Source organism: Cryptotermes secundus, unplaced genomic scaffold (genome assembly GCF_002891405.2).
Source record: "Cryptotermes secundus unplaced genomic scaffold, Csec_1.0 scaffold92, whole genome shotgun sequence".
Taxonomy (NCBI): domain Eukaryota; kingdom Metazoa; phylum Arthropoda; class Insecta; order Blattodea; family Kalotermitidae; genus Cryptotermes; species Cryptotermes secundus.
The window spans coordinates 1,961,022-1,978,630 of NW_019728498.1; the positions used below are offsets into that span (position 1 = coordinate 1,961,022).

At 38.6% G+C, this 17,609-nt stretch overlaps 2 protein-coding genes across 2 annotated transcripts in view; one reads left to right on the forward strand and one right to left on the reverse strand.

Annotated features, from left to right (window-relative positions):
• Positions 1-1,103: 1,103 nt before the first annotated feature.
• On the forward strand, positions 1,104-2,496 carry LOC111865145. The gene has a single exon (XM_023852911.2). It carries the CDS (start codon positions 1,183-1,185, stop codon positions 2,494-2,496), a length of 1,314 nt encoding a protein of 437 aa, XP_023708679.2. The 5' UTR covers positions 1,104-1,182.
• A 6,087-nt stretch (positions 2,497-8,583) lies between these two features.
• The window catches only part of LOC111865150 (delta(7)-sterol 5(6)-desaturase), an 18,824-nt gene continuing 9,798 nt past the window's right edge, over positions 8,584-17,609 (reverse strand). Inside the window, exons 3-6 of the mRNA XM_023852921.2 lie at positions 15,162-15,410; positions 14,480-14,663; positions 12,009-12,181; positions 8,584-8,995 (exon numbers count right to left, since the gene is read on the reverse strand). Coding sequence (XP_023708689.1) covers positions 8,798-8,995; positions 12,009-12,181; positions 14,480-14,663; positions 15,162-15,410 — 804 coding nt within the window. The 3' untranslated portion in view covers positions 8,584-8,797. The remainder of the gene's footprint in view (positions 8,996-12,008; positions 12,182-14,479; positions 14,664-15,161; positions 15,411-17,609) is intronic.

The following is a 17,609-nucleotide window of genomic DNA, read 5'->3' on the forward strand; positions in this document are numbered from 1 at the left end:
CAAGGTACGGTGTTTTATGACTTCCAAAAATATATTATATGCAAAAATGAAATGTTGTTGGTATAGGGTGTACGTATCTTTCGCTTTAAGAAAAGGACGAACCTAACAGTGTAACAGTGTTAAAATTAGTGTATTTAATCAAAAGATATTTAATACATACAACTGAGGAAATTACAATGGATGGACACGTATATCTCTCCTTAAACTGGATTATAGAACACATATCTGGATATTTCTATATGTACACTCCGCGATAAAACTGATATGTAGGCATACATTATTATAGTAATAAAAACGAGCTGTAAAAATTCTGCCTTACGACATATGAAATAAAGTGCTGTAGAAACCAGAAAATTGAAGTGGATTGTACAAGACTCTTAATTATTATTCCTTAGCAGAATTTCGATCGATACCATGGTTTGTTTGCACTAGGTTCGCCACTGTATTGTGACAAATATTGACAGAGCTAATTCCTTATAAATACCCGCTGCCAGACGTAGAGAATAATATACTTCATACACGTTTATGGCCTTGTTGTCATGTTTCAGCTTAGTCCGGTGACCAGTCGAACGGTGAGTATGAACAGGTGTGAAACAACAATTCATGCTTGCAATTCTGGCTAAATTGTAATGAAGGTGAATTCATAACTAAGAGAACCAGTGTTACGCAGTCACGAGCTTCTACATCTTAAGATAAAATGAGGACTCTCGCACCCGTAGTAAGGAAAATACCTCTTGATTTAAATATAATTCAGGTGTTCAGGTGCCCTGTTTTACTGTAGTGGCTGCTCTTAAATTAATTCTATGCTAATAATATAAAAATATATTATTGTAATTTTGTTATGTCAAGATGTGAATTTCTCAGTTATTGAAAAATAATATAATTTTGCACTTTCCTCAAGTTTACAGTACTTGAACCTGTGCTCAAATAGTCTGCCTATAAATCTACAAGGATCTGAGGGTCATGTGCTGGAAATTCTCTATTTCCTAAACCATGTACCAGGATAACAGGGACACGCTGCGTTGTTCTTCACCAGTATTTAATAACCGAGGAGTAATATACCAGATGGATGTTGCTGGCAGCAACTTTGCTGATCACTGAACTGTTCTATGACGCACTGTCAAGGACTGTAAGTATGTGAGTGTGGAGTAAGACCTAAATAATTCAGCTCTACCTGTTGAAATGCTGCTATCAGTCAAGATGAAGAGAGTGCTACGCGAAGAGAACTTTGTGTCTTCTCTGCGACCTCTATATTACGTATCCCGTATGTTGGGACTTGCTCCCTTCACTCTCAAAAAGAACTCTGTCCTCAAAGAAATAGACACCGCTTGGATGTTTTATACAATAATAATTTTAATCTCTGTCTTGTCTTGTGGCGTACTGTCCTTGATGTATCGCGTAGAACAGTCACAGCTCCGGGCCACTATAGTTATCAACGAATGTCTTATGATGTTTGGAGGATCCCTAAAAGCCATTTCATCCATACTCCTTTGCGTCACTCTTAATGGTGTAAAATCAAGGGAAGTTATCTCAAAAGTTATTAAGCTTGATAAAGCGCTTCTGTGTGATTCTAGTGCAACTTACAGAAAGGCTCTGATCTTCATTTTGGTTCAAGTGATCGTTGTACATTCTTATGAAGCAGCACTATTCATATGTGACACGTGGGTATGGACACACGCTGTGGACAATTTGAGTGTTTGGTACTTTATTTCAGGATATCCACACCGTACTCTGAACATGCAAACCACACTTGAATTTTCTGATCTTGTTCTGTTGATAAGGAATCGTTTACAAGCCTTAAATTCAAGACTTAGTTTCATGCTAAGAGAATGTGTTGAACCTGATTTTGTCGTATTTAGTAATGTAACCCGTGAACTGGTTCCTAGATCTGCTGTAATGGCAAACGAAATACCTGTTACAGGAGTGAAAAGTGTGAAAAGAACATTTATTGGTTCGCCTCAACATGTTAATCTTCGACAACCACTATTTAAAATTTCACAGCAGAGGAATATACGCAGTGCTAGAGAACTCTATGATGAAATGTGCGATATCAGAGACCTTGCCAATTCAATGTACGGGTTTCAGCTCTTACTGGAACTAGGTGTGACCACAGCTGAGTTAACTTTGTCGTCATATTTAATGCTTGCAACAATATTGGGGATCCAGAGCGTGGAGATTAATACCATTGGTCAGTTTATCAGCCTCATGGCGGCATGGCAAGTTCAGTATGCTTTCAAACTGATCATCATTACAGCTCCTTGCCAGTCAGCAACCAACGAAGTGGAGAATATGGCTGTTTTGGTGCAGAAGTTACTGCTGGTGCGAGATTTCGACCAGGGCACCGTGGCAGAACTACAGCTCTTTTCTCAGCAGCTGCTCCAGCGAAAGATGAAATTCACTGCTTTCGGCTTCCTAAGTCTTGATCATTCTCTCCTGTTCACTATCGTTGGAGGCGTCACAACATTCATTGTCATTGCCATGCAATTCAAGGCGTGAGTCTCTCAAACAGCTTGAATGCACCAGTTCTGAAAGTTACATTTTTGGGGAAACTTTTAAGATATTGCAGTATTTAAAATGATGTAAAATTTTCCAATTGGCTAGCTATTAAAATTTATAAATACAAGCATAAGCAAGTTTAAACATCGAGACGAGTGATGCAGGGATAATATTCATGGTTTTGTCCTGGCTTTGGCTTTCCTGCCCTCTTCAACCGACTGTAAAAATAACGTGAAATTGACTGCTCATTTCCACCACATAACCAACGAAACAACTATATTATCTAATGCTGCAAGGGGAAGCCGATAACTGGCAAAGTGGGCTACAATCAGAGAATAGAGAACGTGTCCAGTTTATGTTATTTAGCTCCATAGTAACAGCAGCACTTACTGTAGTTCATGGAAAGTGCCATAGCTCAAGCGATTAGTCGCTGGTTTCCCACCGCGGCAGCCCGGGTTCAATCCCGGGTCTGGTCAACTGGGATTTGTGGTGGAGAAAGTGGCGCTGGGGGAGGTTTTCTCCGAGTACTTCGATTTCCCTTGCCAATCTTCATTCCACCAATTGCTCCACAATCACCTTAACCTATCATCTGGGGCTGGTACAATAGGCCAGAAGTGGCCGCAGTACAAGGGACTTAGTCCCACCCCCCTAGCAATAAAAAAATACCGTAGTTCATATGTATGAACTGGAACACTGTTCTTTGTAGCGTTTTAGTACANAGATACAGGTGAGAATACAAAATCTTAACTTGTTGATTATTATTTTAGATTTAGATTAAAATGTACAGAAATAAGTGACTGTTAATGTGTACATTGATATATGTAGTCATCAGTTCGTAACAAAATGTTCTCAGTACAATTTTATATTCAAATATTTTCATGTTGTTGTTTATTTTTATCATAAGAAAATATGCATTAGTCGACTGTAGTGTGAGTTATAGAGCAAGCATTCTCAACACTAGGAATAATCATTAAGGCACAATAGTTTCTTGCAGACACAACGGAGTTTTTGCGCATGTTATAAATCAGGAGCACTTCATATAACATAGCATCTAAGTAAAAAATGTAGCACAACTATAAAAATAATACAGAAAAATTCAGAAAAAAATACCTCTAGAAATCTGTTTAATAAAATGAAGAATAAACTCTTTTATTCTTATTGAAGAAGTGAGTAGTAAGGTGATATTTTAAGATTTTAAACATAATATCTGTAACTTGTTTTAAATTTGATTTTGTTGCCAAGTTTAAATTTTATTCTTTTCACTAATTAATGAAACTTGAAGCGTCTAGAACTATGTGCATTATTGCTCAAAGTAGCCTTAAATATTGTAAATTATACGATAAATTCCGAAATCAGCCAGCATATAAAATGCTATGAACATCATTATAAATATTTATATAGAGTATTCGTTTTACTTTGTATTGAAATAAATTATCAAATCTATTTTACCGCAAATCCATTCCCCAAACAAGATATGAACAAACTGACGTGTTCTAACGAAACTTGTGTATACCATTCTATTACAGGCCACATTAGCTTCGTAATTTCTAGTTTCTTATCCTTAATAATAACAACATGGTGGGCAAACGAACTTCAAAGTTATGACGCCACTTAATTTAGGTCCTTGATATTGTGGCGTATTGTTACATGTATACCTATTGCTTGGCAACGGAGTGTTAAACACGTTCCCGCAGAAGCAAATACGCGGAAAAATAGGACGTCTGTTGCTAGGCAACGAAGCGTAAACACATTTCCGCGTAGGCAGTTACCTCACACAACAATAGCTAGAGACCACATGACGTTTTCTGCAGGTGCACGCGAAGGTTTATGGGGACAACAAAGCTCGTTTGCAGTTAATCGTAGCTCAGAAGCCGTGAGTCAAGGACACGTAACCGTCACGGAAGAAAGTTCAGGATGGTTCAGCAGTAGAAAATATAAGGACGAGAAGGGAGCATGTCCTATTCAATTATGAAGATTAATTGAATACAGGTTAGGACTGAGTAATATGAAGTGATTGAAGATAAGAAGGCTTCATAGTGATTTGCAGTGATAATTTCTGTGTTAAGATCCGTTACCAGGAGATGACTAGTGAAGACGGAGATTCCTAGTGCGTGTGCAATTAGGAACTAGAGTGTGTGTAAATCAGCGATAGCGCTGTATTAAGTGTGATTAAGAAAACTTGTAACCGAAGTGCTATTAAATCCAATCATCCCTTCTAGAACCCATTATTTTCGTCACGCGTACCACCCTACACGTGACAATATTGTATTTGATAAAGGTTTCTTTTATTTTTCTTTCTATAATGAAAATTGCAACATTATTGCAGTTATCAATCTGTATTTAGTTTCTTGTTGATAGCGATTGCTAAAGACCTATTGAATGTAGGTTTAAGACACTTCTATGGAGATGAATCATAAACACATGCACAAATTTCATATGAAATTTCTTGCTTCTCAGATACAAATATGACAGGAGCGCAATACTTGGTGATTATACTTAACAAATGTTATGTAGTATGAATTTGAATTAGAGGAAATTATGGTCATAAATGGATCACTAGATTATTAATTTATGGTTCTTACTAGCAGCCCAATGTACTTTGAAGCACAAAAAGGAAAGTTAGCATCATGATTTCTCCTTTGTTTCGGGACACGTTTATATGCTGATAAATGCACTCAATGTCTTCTGGGGTAGAGGCGTTCGTTTCGAATTTCTGACAGGCACAGGATATCATGGAATTATTTCCATAGTTATCCTGACACCTTCCAGACAAAAACCGGCATAACATTATGGTTGGGCTACGACCGCTTCCTTGAAAATTATTTCCAATTCATTATTCATCAATGATCCTATTGTCACGATGTAGGGGTGTGACCATAGACGGGGTACGGATAGGATATTGGATTTATTGGCCACTTGTGCACGCCACTCGGAACTACAAGCAATTATACCGCTATCTCTAATCTCCATAATTCACAGATCACCACAGCAACCTCTAATACTTTTCCAGCCTGCTTTGTCTTCAACAGCATTCCATAGCCACGGTTTCTAACAGTGAAGGTTCTTCAGTTTCCCGCGCTCTCTTCGTTTCTATCCTGCTAATATCGCATAACTGAACTGTTGTCAACTGTTAACTCAATAATAGCGCCATCTCTTCTCGGCCTCCCTTGCAGAGCTCTACTCAACTGAACTCTCACTCACCAACTAATTCTCTTCGCTTCACTCAACTGAACTGCCAGTTGAATGGTTAACGTAATTGTTTTCAAGATAACTCCTCGGCGCCGACCACATCGAAAATGCCGTTCTTCTGTTGTGTGCTTGTTCGTTGCCGCGAGGACGTGTTTACCGAGCCGTTGCTTAGAAATGGGTTGCATAACCTCGTTGTTCCATTGTTGCGTGCTTGTATGTTGCGGACATTACCAAGCAACAGCCGCTGTTTACAGAGTCACGCTTAACAGCGGGTTTATGTGCCACATTATCATTTGACGCTATAAAATATAGACTCTGAAATAGTTGGAAAAAAATCAAAAAAATAAATATTTCTGTGCATGAAATTGTTTTTAAAAGTAAGGTTATCTGGTGCGATCATCTAGAAGGACTGTATAGAAGCCGCTTGCCCAAACTGTCCCTCAGTGTCAACTTCGGGGACGACAGGATGCTAAAAGATCCAGGAAAAACGGAAAGTTCAAGGAAACCTTGTACTTTAAAGGAATATGTCTTAAGATTTTACCCTTTTTTATACTCATGAAGAGGAATAAGTGGAGTTTGTACCAGTAAGACTTTTGTGTGCTTTTGTCTCGAGTATTTTAACTTGTATTTAAACCGTCTGTAATTTAGTCATACTGTAAGATGTCATGGAATCAATACTACCCATATATTTAGGGTCTCGCTGTGTGAATGTATACAGAATAATATAAGGTCTGTCATAATTCTTGAAGGTAAAATACCTAGCCCATTAGCTTAATGGCATGTGTTACTAATATGTGACAGGAAATCAATTCGAATCCCAGCTGTGGTACCAGCTATAATGACTACATTGTTTCATAGTCTTATGCTGTTTCAAATTATCTTTTTCATAGTACCATGAATTAGACTGTATAATCTCTACTCTTATGGTGTTTTTGAACTGATTACCATAAATAAATGTAGCAGGCTAAAAGGTGTATCTTCGCATGATTTCAGACATCAACACTTACTTCACTACATTTTATTTAACATAATTTTTACAAGTATTATACATGCGTAAAAACTGTTAACTAAATTACTATAATAATGTACAAGTCCCATAAGAACATTAAAAANGGGACAGTCGACAGAACAGTAGCTCCGAAAGAGACAAAGTAGACACTACTGTGTCAACAGCTAATAAAAACTAATGTTGACACAATAATGTCTATGTTGTCACTTTCAGAATTATTGTTGTGTAGGTTGTCCCATTCTCACGTCAACTTAAATTCTCCATGCAGTTAGGTATGTGTTCCACGTTTTTATCATTTCTCTGTAGATTGCTTCATTATAGAGCCACTAAATAAATCATATCACAATTTTAGATCGGTTTTGCCTTTATATAAAAGAATTTAACGTCTTTTTGTGGATGTGGGAAGGATATGTAAAACAAGAGAAACGAAATTATTATTTAATACCGAGTAGGCGGAACATATTGAACACACTTTAGAAGTGCTTCATAACTCGTAATTACCAATATGAACTGTAATGGTTAATAATATTAGAGTTGATATTAGAAACGAAGTGGTCGGCTCACTGTTGTTTTATTATTTGGAGTGATCCAAAAGCCAGTTAAACGAAAACATTCTCCTTTGATGTATGATGTTAATTATGCAAGTCAATTTTTATAACGGTACATCATCCATGTGTGCTGTACATTTAGCATGAAAGATCATATTTCAAAAAATGTTTGTAAATTCAGCTGATAAGAAAGAAATATATATCGTAAATTTATGTACATTTACCAACCAGCCGATCAGATTGACCGCGTGTTCTAAGGCATGAAATTTCTTCCCCCGGTAGGAGCCTGGGAACGTGGATTCAAATTCCACTCGGGACATGGATATTTGTCCGCAATTCTTATGTGTTTGTGTTGTCCTGTGTAGGTAGCGCCTTGCGACAGGCTGATCCCCGTCCAAGGAGTCCTACAAATTGTCCATATTGTTCCATATTATTCCTGGTGGGACACAGGTCAGACAGCCTAATGCGAAATGTGGAGGAAGAAGAAGGAGAATAAGAAGAAGGCGAATTTACTAACCAGCAAATGAATTTTTGAGCATTCTGTATATATAAATTCCCTTGACCTCCTTTCAGGACGCTAAAGACGAGAATATATGGGGGTTCATTAGGCGACTGAAGCACTGGTTCAGTTTTGTTGGTATATTTCGGGGCTTATTTTAAAACAGACCCGAATGATTCCCATTACTCATTTCAATGTTTCCCACTGTCACACTTACCATATTTATATGTACAGTGCCAAACTGCTTTCTGCCTTATCAGCGACGTCTCTGCTACAGTGCACCTGAGCTTGTTCTAACTCAGGTGCTGATTCTGAACCTCTCTGCCTCGCTCCAAGCTGCCATTAAATCCCTTAATATTACCAACGAGTATGTTATTACACTGGATGTTTAAAACTATACTACAGAGCCTGAAACGCTCGGAAGTGAAAGATATTTTGCCTGTGGTTCTGTATGGGTGTGAAACTTTGTCTCTGACATTAAGGGAGGAACATAGACTTAGGGTGTCTGAGAACAGTTTGTTGAGGAGAATATTTGGACCGAAGAGTGATGAAGTGACAGAGGTTGGAGAAAACTGGGTGATGAGGAGCTTCATAACTTGTACCCTTCTCCAAGTACAATTAGAATGATCAAGTCAAGGAGGATGAGGTGGGCAGGTCATGTAGCACGAATGCGGAGACGAGGAATGCGTATAGGATACTGGTGGGAAAGCCAGAAGGAAAGAGACCACAGGGAAGACCAAGGCGTAGGTGGGTGGACAATATTAGAACGGATCTTAGAGAGATAGGATGGGATGGTATAGATTGGATAGATCTGGCTAATAATATGGACCAGTTGAGGGCTCTTGTGAACACGGTGATGGCGTCTCCTCCAGAAGGGTTCAGCTCCATAAGTACGTCAGTAAGTATAATGTGTTAACGAAAATACAAAAACTATGTGGGCTAAATAAATATTGTCTCACCATTCACGAAACAGGAATTCGTCTAGTCGAGGGAAACTATAAGAAAAAATTCGATGCACTGTTAATGTCACAAATAATATCTTGTCCGTCTATAGGCTTAACTATGCTTCTTGAGATCTTCTTCTGTAAGTCTGAACTCCATTACATTATTTCTGTGAGCCAAAGGATTTTCCGATTCTCTCTCCTGCAAATCTTTCTTCAGTTCTTCTTCAGTTGCTTCGTGTATCGCTTTTCCCTGTCCGTAGTACACATCCTCATGGTATATACGATCCTTTTTTCTGTACGTGCCATGTAGCTAAGAAACAAAGATATATTAACAGATACAAATTTGAAACTTTAAAGGAGTCCTTCCAGAATTATTGTAGCGATAACAATCATTTACATCTGAAGATAAATAATTATTATCATAACAGTAATTATTCACGTCTCAAAATAAATCATTGTAATGACAATAATTATTCATATCTAAATAAAGATAATTATTCTAATAACAACAGTAGTCATTCACAACTGAACATGAAAATTATTTAACTCAGTGGACCAAGTTCATTCCTGAGAAGATAATAATCATTCAATTGGTCAAAACTCTCCCACCTTTCATGGAACGCGAAGGTTTAATGGAATTTCCACAAGAGCCCACCACTTGTCCCTATCCTGAGCCAGATAAATCCTGTGTACAACCTCCCTTTCCTTTCTAATATCCAATTAAAAATTATTGCCCATTCACGCCTATTTTTCTCAATTATTTTTTTTTTTGTTTTCCCAACTAAAATTTTGTGTTGATTTCTCCTTTTTCCAATTCTCACAACTTGTTCAGCCTCTTTCACCCTCCTTGGTCTGACCTCCCTAATTAGTCTGGTAAACAGTCAATACAATTAAGCTCATTACGCAATACTCTCTAGTCTTCTGGATGTTCTCTCTCTTACGTATTTCTAGATTTTCTCATGACCACTCTGTTTGAGACCGCCCAAAATCTCTATTTTTCCACGAAGGCAGAAGATGAGTTTTCACATCCATAGGGGATAACAGGTAATTAATCTTAAGAGACTAAATAACTCTTCATTATGGGATAGGAGCTTCATTACCGCACCGCAGATTCGAAGAGTGTGAACTCTGGAAAACAGCAACGTCTTTGGAATTCTGTTGTGTTACGTGCTGTAGCACCGTGATTGAATTGCACGTGAGTTTAACGGCCTCCAGTAGACTACATTTGTCACATAAATTCTGGATACCACGAGCATCATTGTATAATTAGTTACTCAAGGTGAACAGGAGGAATATGTTGTTAAGTCATTTTTAAACTCAAATAAATTCAATTCAATTCTTATTTATTTATGTGCAAACTTAACAGCCCAGAGACCAATTAAAAAGTTAGAACGAATAAGAAGATAGAAACGACAGCAAAACACTTAAAAATAAAAGAACAAATGATAATTAAAAATAATAATTAATTAATAATATGTTTATTATTTAGAAATTATTTTACTCTAAATTTAACTTTTGGTTTTACATATCTCACATGTTTTAATATATGTATATGGCGGATTTTTATACAAATTTCTTAAGACTGTACCTCGTATTGCTCTGTCAAAGTCAATAATGCGCTGAGTTTGGAAAGGTGTGTATGTGAAATATTAACCGAATTCAGGGAAGTCTAATGCTGTCGAGTATGTATCAAATACAATATTAGGAAACGTATCAAAATATTATATCACAACTGTGGTCTAGTGGTCAGAGTACCTGGCTAAATATCCAGAAATCCGGGTTCGAGCCCCGTCGCAGCCAGGTTTTCTGGGAAGTAGTGGGTCTAGAACGGGGTCCACTCAGACTAGTGATGATAATTGAGGAGATATTTCAAGAAAATAGCAGCTCCGGACTAGAAAGCCGAAATTAACGGCCGTGGGGATTCGTTGCGCTGACCACGCAGCACCCTCTATCCGCTAAACTTGGCAGTAACTTCACCGACAAGCGGCGAACGCTCGGTCGGTATAGTCGGCTTGTGGACTAAAACCACTTATGTAAGATTTGTGATTTTCACGGCGGTGACTATGAAGAAAGCCTTCTTCTGGGATGTGGCGCTGTGTAGAAATTGTATTAACCGACGTTTCGGAGGAAAGTTTCTTTGTTTGTTTTTTTGTTGTAAGTATCAAAATATTATAGTATGTAATACATAGAGAAAATATGCTTTTCACAAATAAATGCTAAGTTTATAAATAGGCCTAATTGAATGTAGAGCAGAAATGTAATTAATTTATTCATGCGTGTTGGTACAAGATTTGGAGAGTCTGCTTACTAAACCAACATAATTGCACAATTTTAAATTTACATTGGTGAAAAAATTTTATGGAAGAGTATTTTAACTAACTATCAAAACTAACGATTCTGTTTTGAACTTCCTATAAAAAAAAACCTTGGTTGCTTTAGACCGCAAGCGAACTATACCGACCGAGCGACCACCTCTAATCTGCGAAGTCAGTGCCAACTTTAGCGGATAGAGGGGTACCGTGCGGTCAGCGCAACGGATCCCTATGGCCGTTAATCTCGGTGTTCTAAACCGGAGCCACTATTTTTCAATTAAAGTAGCTCCTCGGTTATCCTCATGAGGCTGACTGGACCTGTTCCAGACCCATTAATTCCCAGAAAATCCGGTAGCACCGGGAATCGAACCCGGGATCTCTGGATCTGTAACCAGGAACTCTGACCACTAAGCCAAATAGACGGTCTTTGAATTTCATATTACTTACTTACTTACTCATGGAACTGAGCCCTTCTTGAGGAGAAGCCAAATCTGCAGCTACTCAAGAATTTCCCAGCATTTTATGAAACCCGAAGGTTCATTACCGTGTTCATAAGAGCCCTCCACTGGTCCCTATCCTGAGCCAGATCAATCCAATCCAAACCATCCCATCCTATCTCTCTAAGATCCATTTTAATATTGTCGACCAAGGCGTATGTGGGTGGACAATATTAAAATGGTCGGTATAGTTGGCTTGCGGATTAAAAACACGAAGTATTTTATTGTTGTTGTTTTTTCAATAATTATCACGTGACTAACACTATATTTGTTGTTTATGTCATAATTTTTAAGAAAGCTCCTAGATTGTTATTGCTCGATCATTGATGATACATCAGACTTGACATCAGCAGTCCTTTTACGCTGCTTTATTATGACTGCGCAGTAATTAATGTTAATACGTGACAGGTTGATATTTGTCTGTCGTTAAACACTGCAACGTCTTCATTAAGAGTGAAGTGTTTGTCACTTCAAACGTTGAAGTTTGTGATAAAAATACAGTTCTTTAACTAACCTTGTCCCAAAAGTCGCAGTTGAAACCGAAGTTGACATGGAAGTACTGGTGATGATTATCGTGAAATATGGCGTCTGGTTGCCATGGTTGCCACCAATATGCTTTGAAGTTTATTCCAGAATGGTCGATGATGCCGAAGTAGTATATGTACAGTATTATAACGGAAAAGGACACTGAAATGAGATGGAGTGAATGTTAAATAAAACGCACCTACTAAAGCAGTGTCAAAATACGAATATTTGCAGGACAAAACAGGAGTCTTAGAGGCTTATTCAGAACGTTTTACGTAAAGTGAAACAGTGTTTGTACATAAGATCTAAAAGTTTTGACGATGGTATATTAATGAAATTATTGACTATTTTGGACATTTTACATCATGTTTTTCATTTAAAAAATAGTGTTTCAGAGACTGGACTCTGTCTCTGTCCTCGGGTAAAAGCTTGTGTGTCTTAACTCGCGATGAGGTTTTGTGCTCTGTTTGGATTTTGTATTGCCTTATCTTTAGCCGGTCACGGTAGCCGAGCGGTCTAAAGCGTGCACTATCTTCGCTCGCTCGGAAGCCGGGATCGTGGGTTCGAATCCCACTCAGGGCATGGATGTTTGTTTGCGTTTTTCTGTGTTTGTGTACAGGTAGAGGCCTTGAGACGAGCTGATCACCCGCCCAAGGAGTCCTACCGAATGTGTAAGATCTAGAAAAACCGAAGTGAACGGAGAAGTTCATGGAGGTAGGCCTAGGCCCACTGGGGCTGTAGTGCCAAGGAAAAAAATAAAGTGATGTTAGGCAGACAGAAATCCATACAGATGAGCCATATGTACCTGATCCTAACCCTTTTGAGATTGAAAGTGCTAATTGCACATTTGAAACGGTATAAAAAGCGCCAGGTAGTGATCAAATTCCGGCAGATCAAGCAGGAGGCGAAATATCACGTTCTAATATCCACAATCTAATTACTTCTATTTGGCATAAGGAAAAATTGCCTGATCAGTGGAAGGAGTCTATTATTTTACCAGTTCACAAGAAGGGTGATAAAACTGACTGTAGTAATTATCGGGGGATATCACTTCTATCAACCGCATATAAAATTTTATCAAATTCTCTTCTCTCAAGGTTAAGTCCATATACCGTATAGATGAAATTATTGGGGATCATCAGTGTGGGTTTCGACGTAACAGATCAACTACAGATGAGACCTTTTGCATTCGTCAGATATTGGAGAAAAAATGGGGGATCAATGAGACAGTTCATCAGCTATTCATAAACTTCAAAAAAGTCTATTATTCAGTTAGGAGGTAAGTATTGTACAATATTCTGATAGAGTTTGGGATACCCATGAAATTACTCGGGCTGATTAAAATGTGTTTAAACGAAACGTATAGTAAAGTCTGTGTAGGTAAACATTTGTCTGATAAATTTACTATCCAGAAAGGTCTAAGACAAGGAGATGCTTTATCGCCAATTCTTTTCAACTTTGCCTTAGAATATGCAATTAGGAAGGTCCAGGGAAACCACGTGGGACTGAAATTAAACGGGACACATCAGCTGTTGGTCTACACCGATGATATGAATCTACTGGGTGATAATATAGATACCATAAAGAAAAACATACAAACTTTAATTGACTCAAGTAAAGAGGTTGGTCTTGAAGTAAACACAGAGAAAACTAAGTATATGTTACTGTCTCGTCACCAAAATGCAGGGCAAAATCATGACATAAAGATAGGAAACAGATGTTTTGAAAATGTGGCACAGTTCGGATATTTGGGAACAATGATAACAGTTCGAAACCTGATTCAGGAGGAAATTAAAAGGAGATTGAACTCGGGTAATGCTTGTTACCATTCAGTCCAGAAGCTTTTGCCTTCTCGTCTGCTGTCCAAAAACATAAACATTAGAATACACAAAACTATAATTTTGCCTGTGGTTCTGTATGGGTGTGAAACTTGGTCTCTGACATTAAGGGAGGAACATAGACTGAGGGTGTTTGAGACCAGGGTGTTGAGGAGAATATTTGGACCGAAGAAAGATGATGTGACAGGAGGTTGGAGAAAACTGCATGATGAGGAGCTTCATAACTTGTACTCTTCTCTAAGTATAATTAGGATGATCAAGTGAAGGAGAATGAGGTGGGCAGGGCATGTAGCACGAATGGGGGGACGAGGAATGCATAAAGGATATTGGTGGGAAAGCCAGAGAGAAAGAGACAACAGGGAAGACCAAGGCGTAGGTGAGTGGACAATATTAAAATGGATCTTAGAGAGATAGGATGGAATGGTATGGATTGGATTGATCTGGCTGAGGATAGGGATCAGTGGAGGACTCTTGTGAACACAGTAATGAACCTTGGGGTTCCATAAATGCTGGGAGATTCTTGAGTAGCTGCAGAATTGGCGGCTCCTGCAGAAGGTCTCAGCTCCATGAGTGAGTCAGTAAGTAAACATGAGATAACACTAAACATGAATGAACCACTTACCAAAGTGAACAGGAATTAAAAAGATGGGGAGTATGAGGATCACTTGCCCATGCATTATCTCCAGTGGATGGATTGCCGTAACAGAGAATGCAGTGGGCTGCTTGTATTTGTGGTGCATTTTGTGAAAGTGCTTGTAGAGGAAAGGCGTATGGTAGGTTCTGTGAAACCAGTAAGTCCCATAGTCCTGGAAAAGAGAAAGAAGAACTGAAGTGTAATTATAGCAAGTGTCACGTAACTTCGAACAAGGCCAAGAGTAACCTTGAATGCGCAGAAGAAAAATTTCGGACAAGGGGGTGGGTTCAGTGTGTGAGAAGTGACAGACGGCCAGTTGTAACTGGCCATAACAATGTTTACTGTCACAATACAGTCAATAATAACATAAAATTTTGAAATCTGTTTAAATTCATGATTGTCCAGACATTTTTCGACACTTATAATATCGTCATCAGAAGTACGAGCATATATATATATAGCATCCAAGCGTGTTTCTTCCGTTGACAGTGGTCTATCCTTGATCTGTCCCTGGGACTGGTTAAATTATAGATCCGTGTAGGTTACAAAGGCTGAATATTGTTCCCTTATGTTCTGTTGCAAAATTAATGTGCCATCACGGGGAAATCTGAAATGTCGGACTAAAACTGCACCTCGAACCGACTTTTAACACCCTAATATAATTCCTTACCTGAAAAATGAATATGACTGGCCACTGAAGAAACCACCAAATCCAGGTGTATTCATCGAACTGGTAGTAGATTCTGGACCAGCCGCCATTGCTAATGTAACAGGAAAGTACAGAAGAAATGGAGCTAACCACAAAAAGGCTTAAGGATCCTAGCAAGATCTCGTGGCGTTCAAGCTCAGGGGACATCCATGTGTGAGGCTGACATTTCCACTCCTCTGATTTGTCTCTCTGTCTCACGTAGTAGTACCACTGCGAACACATGTACCAAACTGTCAACTGCATATTTGTCTACTTCGCAAGATAACTTTATCCTGCTCATCCCTTCATTTTATTACTTAATGTCACGTATCCTAGTAAACCGATAGGTTATTAATGGGTTCCGGATTAGATGAATCGATTTATTGGATATTCACTATCCGGAACTACAATTAGTTGTAATACAATCTTACTCTAACTCTAACACTTCGTAACTACGAACAACGACGTCATATTGTAATTAAACGTTCTGTTGTATTTCTAAAACATTCGCATAGAATATTTATATTACAGTTCCTTTAACAATACGACCACTTTATTCCTTAAAAGTTTCAATTGGCCAAAACTGTTACCTGCAGGTATTCAATGCAGGTAATAGTTTTGAAGAATTGAAGAACCTAATGATGGACGGTTGGGAATGGAACATGTTGTAAACAGTTAAAATTTTAAGGAATAAAGTGGTTGCATTGTTGACGGAACTGTAATATAAATATTCTATATGAAAGACAACACCACTTAAACTAAAGATTTCGCGTCTGACTTCAGATTCCGCCTTCTATGTTCTGCCCTCTTCTGCCTTCTGTTGGTCAGTTCTCTCCCTGAGATCATCGCCTTCAACAGTGGAGTTATCGCGTTTTCCACTGTTGCTCTGCTTCGGAGGTCCGTTGCCGAATGAAGGGAAACGATTCTGTATTCGTTGCCTAGGAATCGACGTGACTCTGTATGCAATGCATTGCTTCGTCAGTTGTATTCGTTGCTGTGGAAAAGTGTTACAACATTTCGCCGTCCAACAGCGGCGCCTTCCGTGTTTACACAGGAACGTGCTTAGTGAAGCCCGCCGCCCCAGCAGACGGGCAGATTAGGGCTTTCAGGCGTCATGTCGCAATATTTTATTTTACTCTAGTTAGATCTAGGCTTTAATACGCGTCCGTTGTTTGAGATTCAACTACTTCTACTGGTGTCAAAAAACTGAAGCGCTATCAATCGATATTTGCAGCCCTCTGACTTAATCGATCCGTTACAGGTATGCTTATACGTCACAGCAGTAAAGACTATACACCTTACGTAAGAGGAGGTGTCATTTTGGGGCACTTGGTTCGAAATCCTGTCCTTCTGTTTCGGAAACTGTTGGTTTGAGGTCCTATTCAGTATTTCAAAAATTTGTATCGTCTCAGTGTTTGCTGTTCAAACGAAAATGCTACCCCTGCTAGACGCTCTTGAGCTGCTAATGTTGTTTGTAGGGACGCTGATATGTTTGGAATCAAAACTGTTACTCTTAATCGTATAATATGGCGGTCCTTTCTACTTGTTGAAAGATTAACTGTACTAAATATGAATATACAGTGTATATATTCCCTCACTGTGAACGGAGAATTTCATGGAGGTACGCCTAGGCCCACTGGGGCTGCAGTGCCAAGGAAAAAAAAAATCCCTCACTGCATAGTGGCTGGTGGGGTTGTACTCTATATAAGATATTTCCATGACCAGGTCAATTACATTTTCTCTCACTGTGCTAAACTGTTGTGTCTAGTTCGTAGCATTACTTTCAATTTCTCATCTCTAGACTGTATGCTCAGATTGTACACTGCAGTAGTTAGATTTAAGCTTGAATATGCGGCCGTAGTCTGGAATTCGATTACGTCAACTGATGCCAACAAGCTGGAACGCATCCAGCAGAGGTTTGCGGCCCTTTGTTTTAATCGTTTCTTTCCTCAGCTTCATTACAATTATTCTCTTGCTCTTGAGGAGTTAAAATTGCATACTTTACGTACTGGGAGACATCGCCTCGATGCTCTCTTTCTTATTCAAGTTTATTTTGGCTCGAAATTCTGCCCTTCTGTTCTGGAAATTGTTGGTCTCCGAGTTCCTGCTCGGTATATCAGAGATTTTGTATTGTTCAATGTTTGCTCCTCATCTAAAAATTGTCCCTCTGCTAGATGTACAGCAGGTGCTAATGTTGTCTGCAGGGATGTTGACGTATTCGGAGCCAGGAATGTTCTACCCAAACGATTTTTAAATATAGTATAATTGTTAGTGTTATTATTATTTGCATGTGCAATAAAACAATAAACTGATTTTTTTTTATTTGTTTCATTCTGGTCCGTCACACTAACAATTACAAATACAAATCACTCCGTCCAGTGTGACATATAAGTTTTACTACGTGAAAACCTATCAACCCTTATATGTTTC

Coding starts and splice junctions, on each gene's coding strand:
- LOC111865145 (XM_023852911.2), top strand. CDS start 1,183: ATGCTGCTATCAGTCAAGATGAAGAGAGTGCTACGCGAAGAGAACTTT.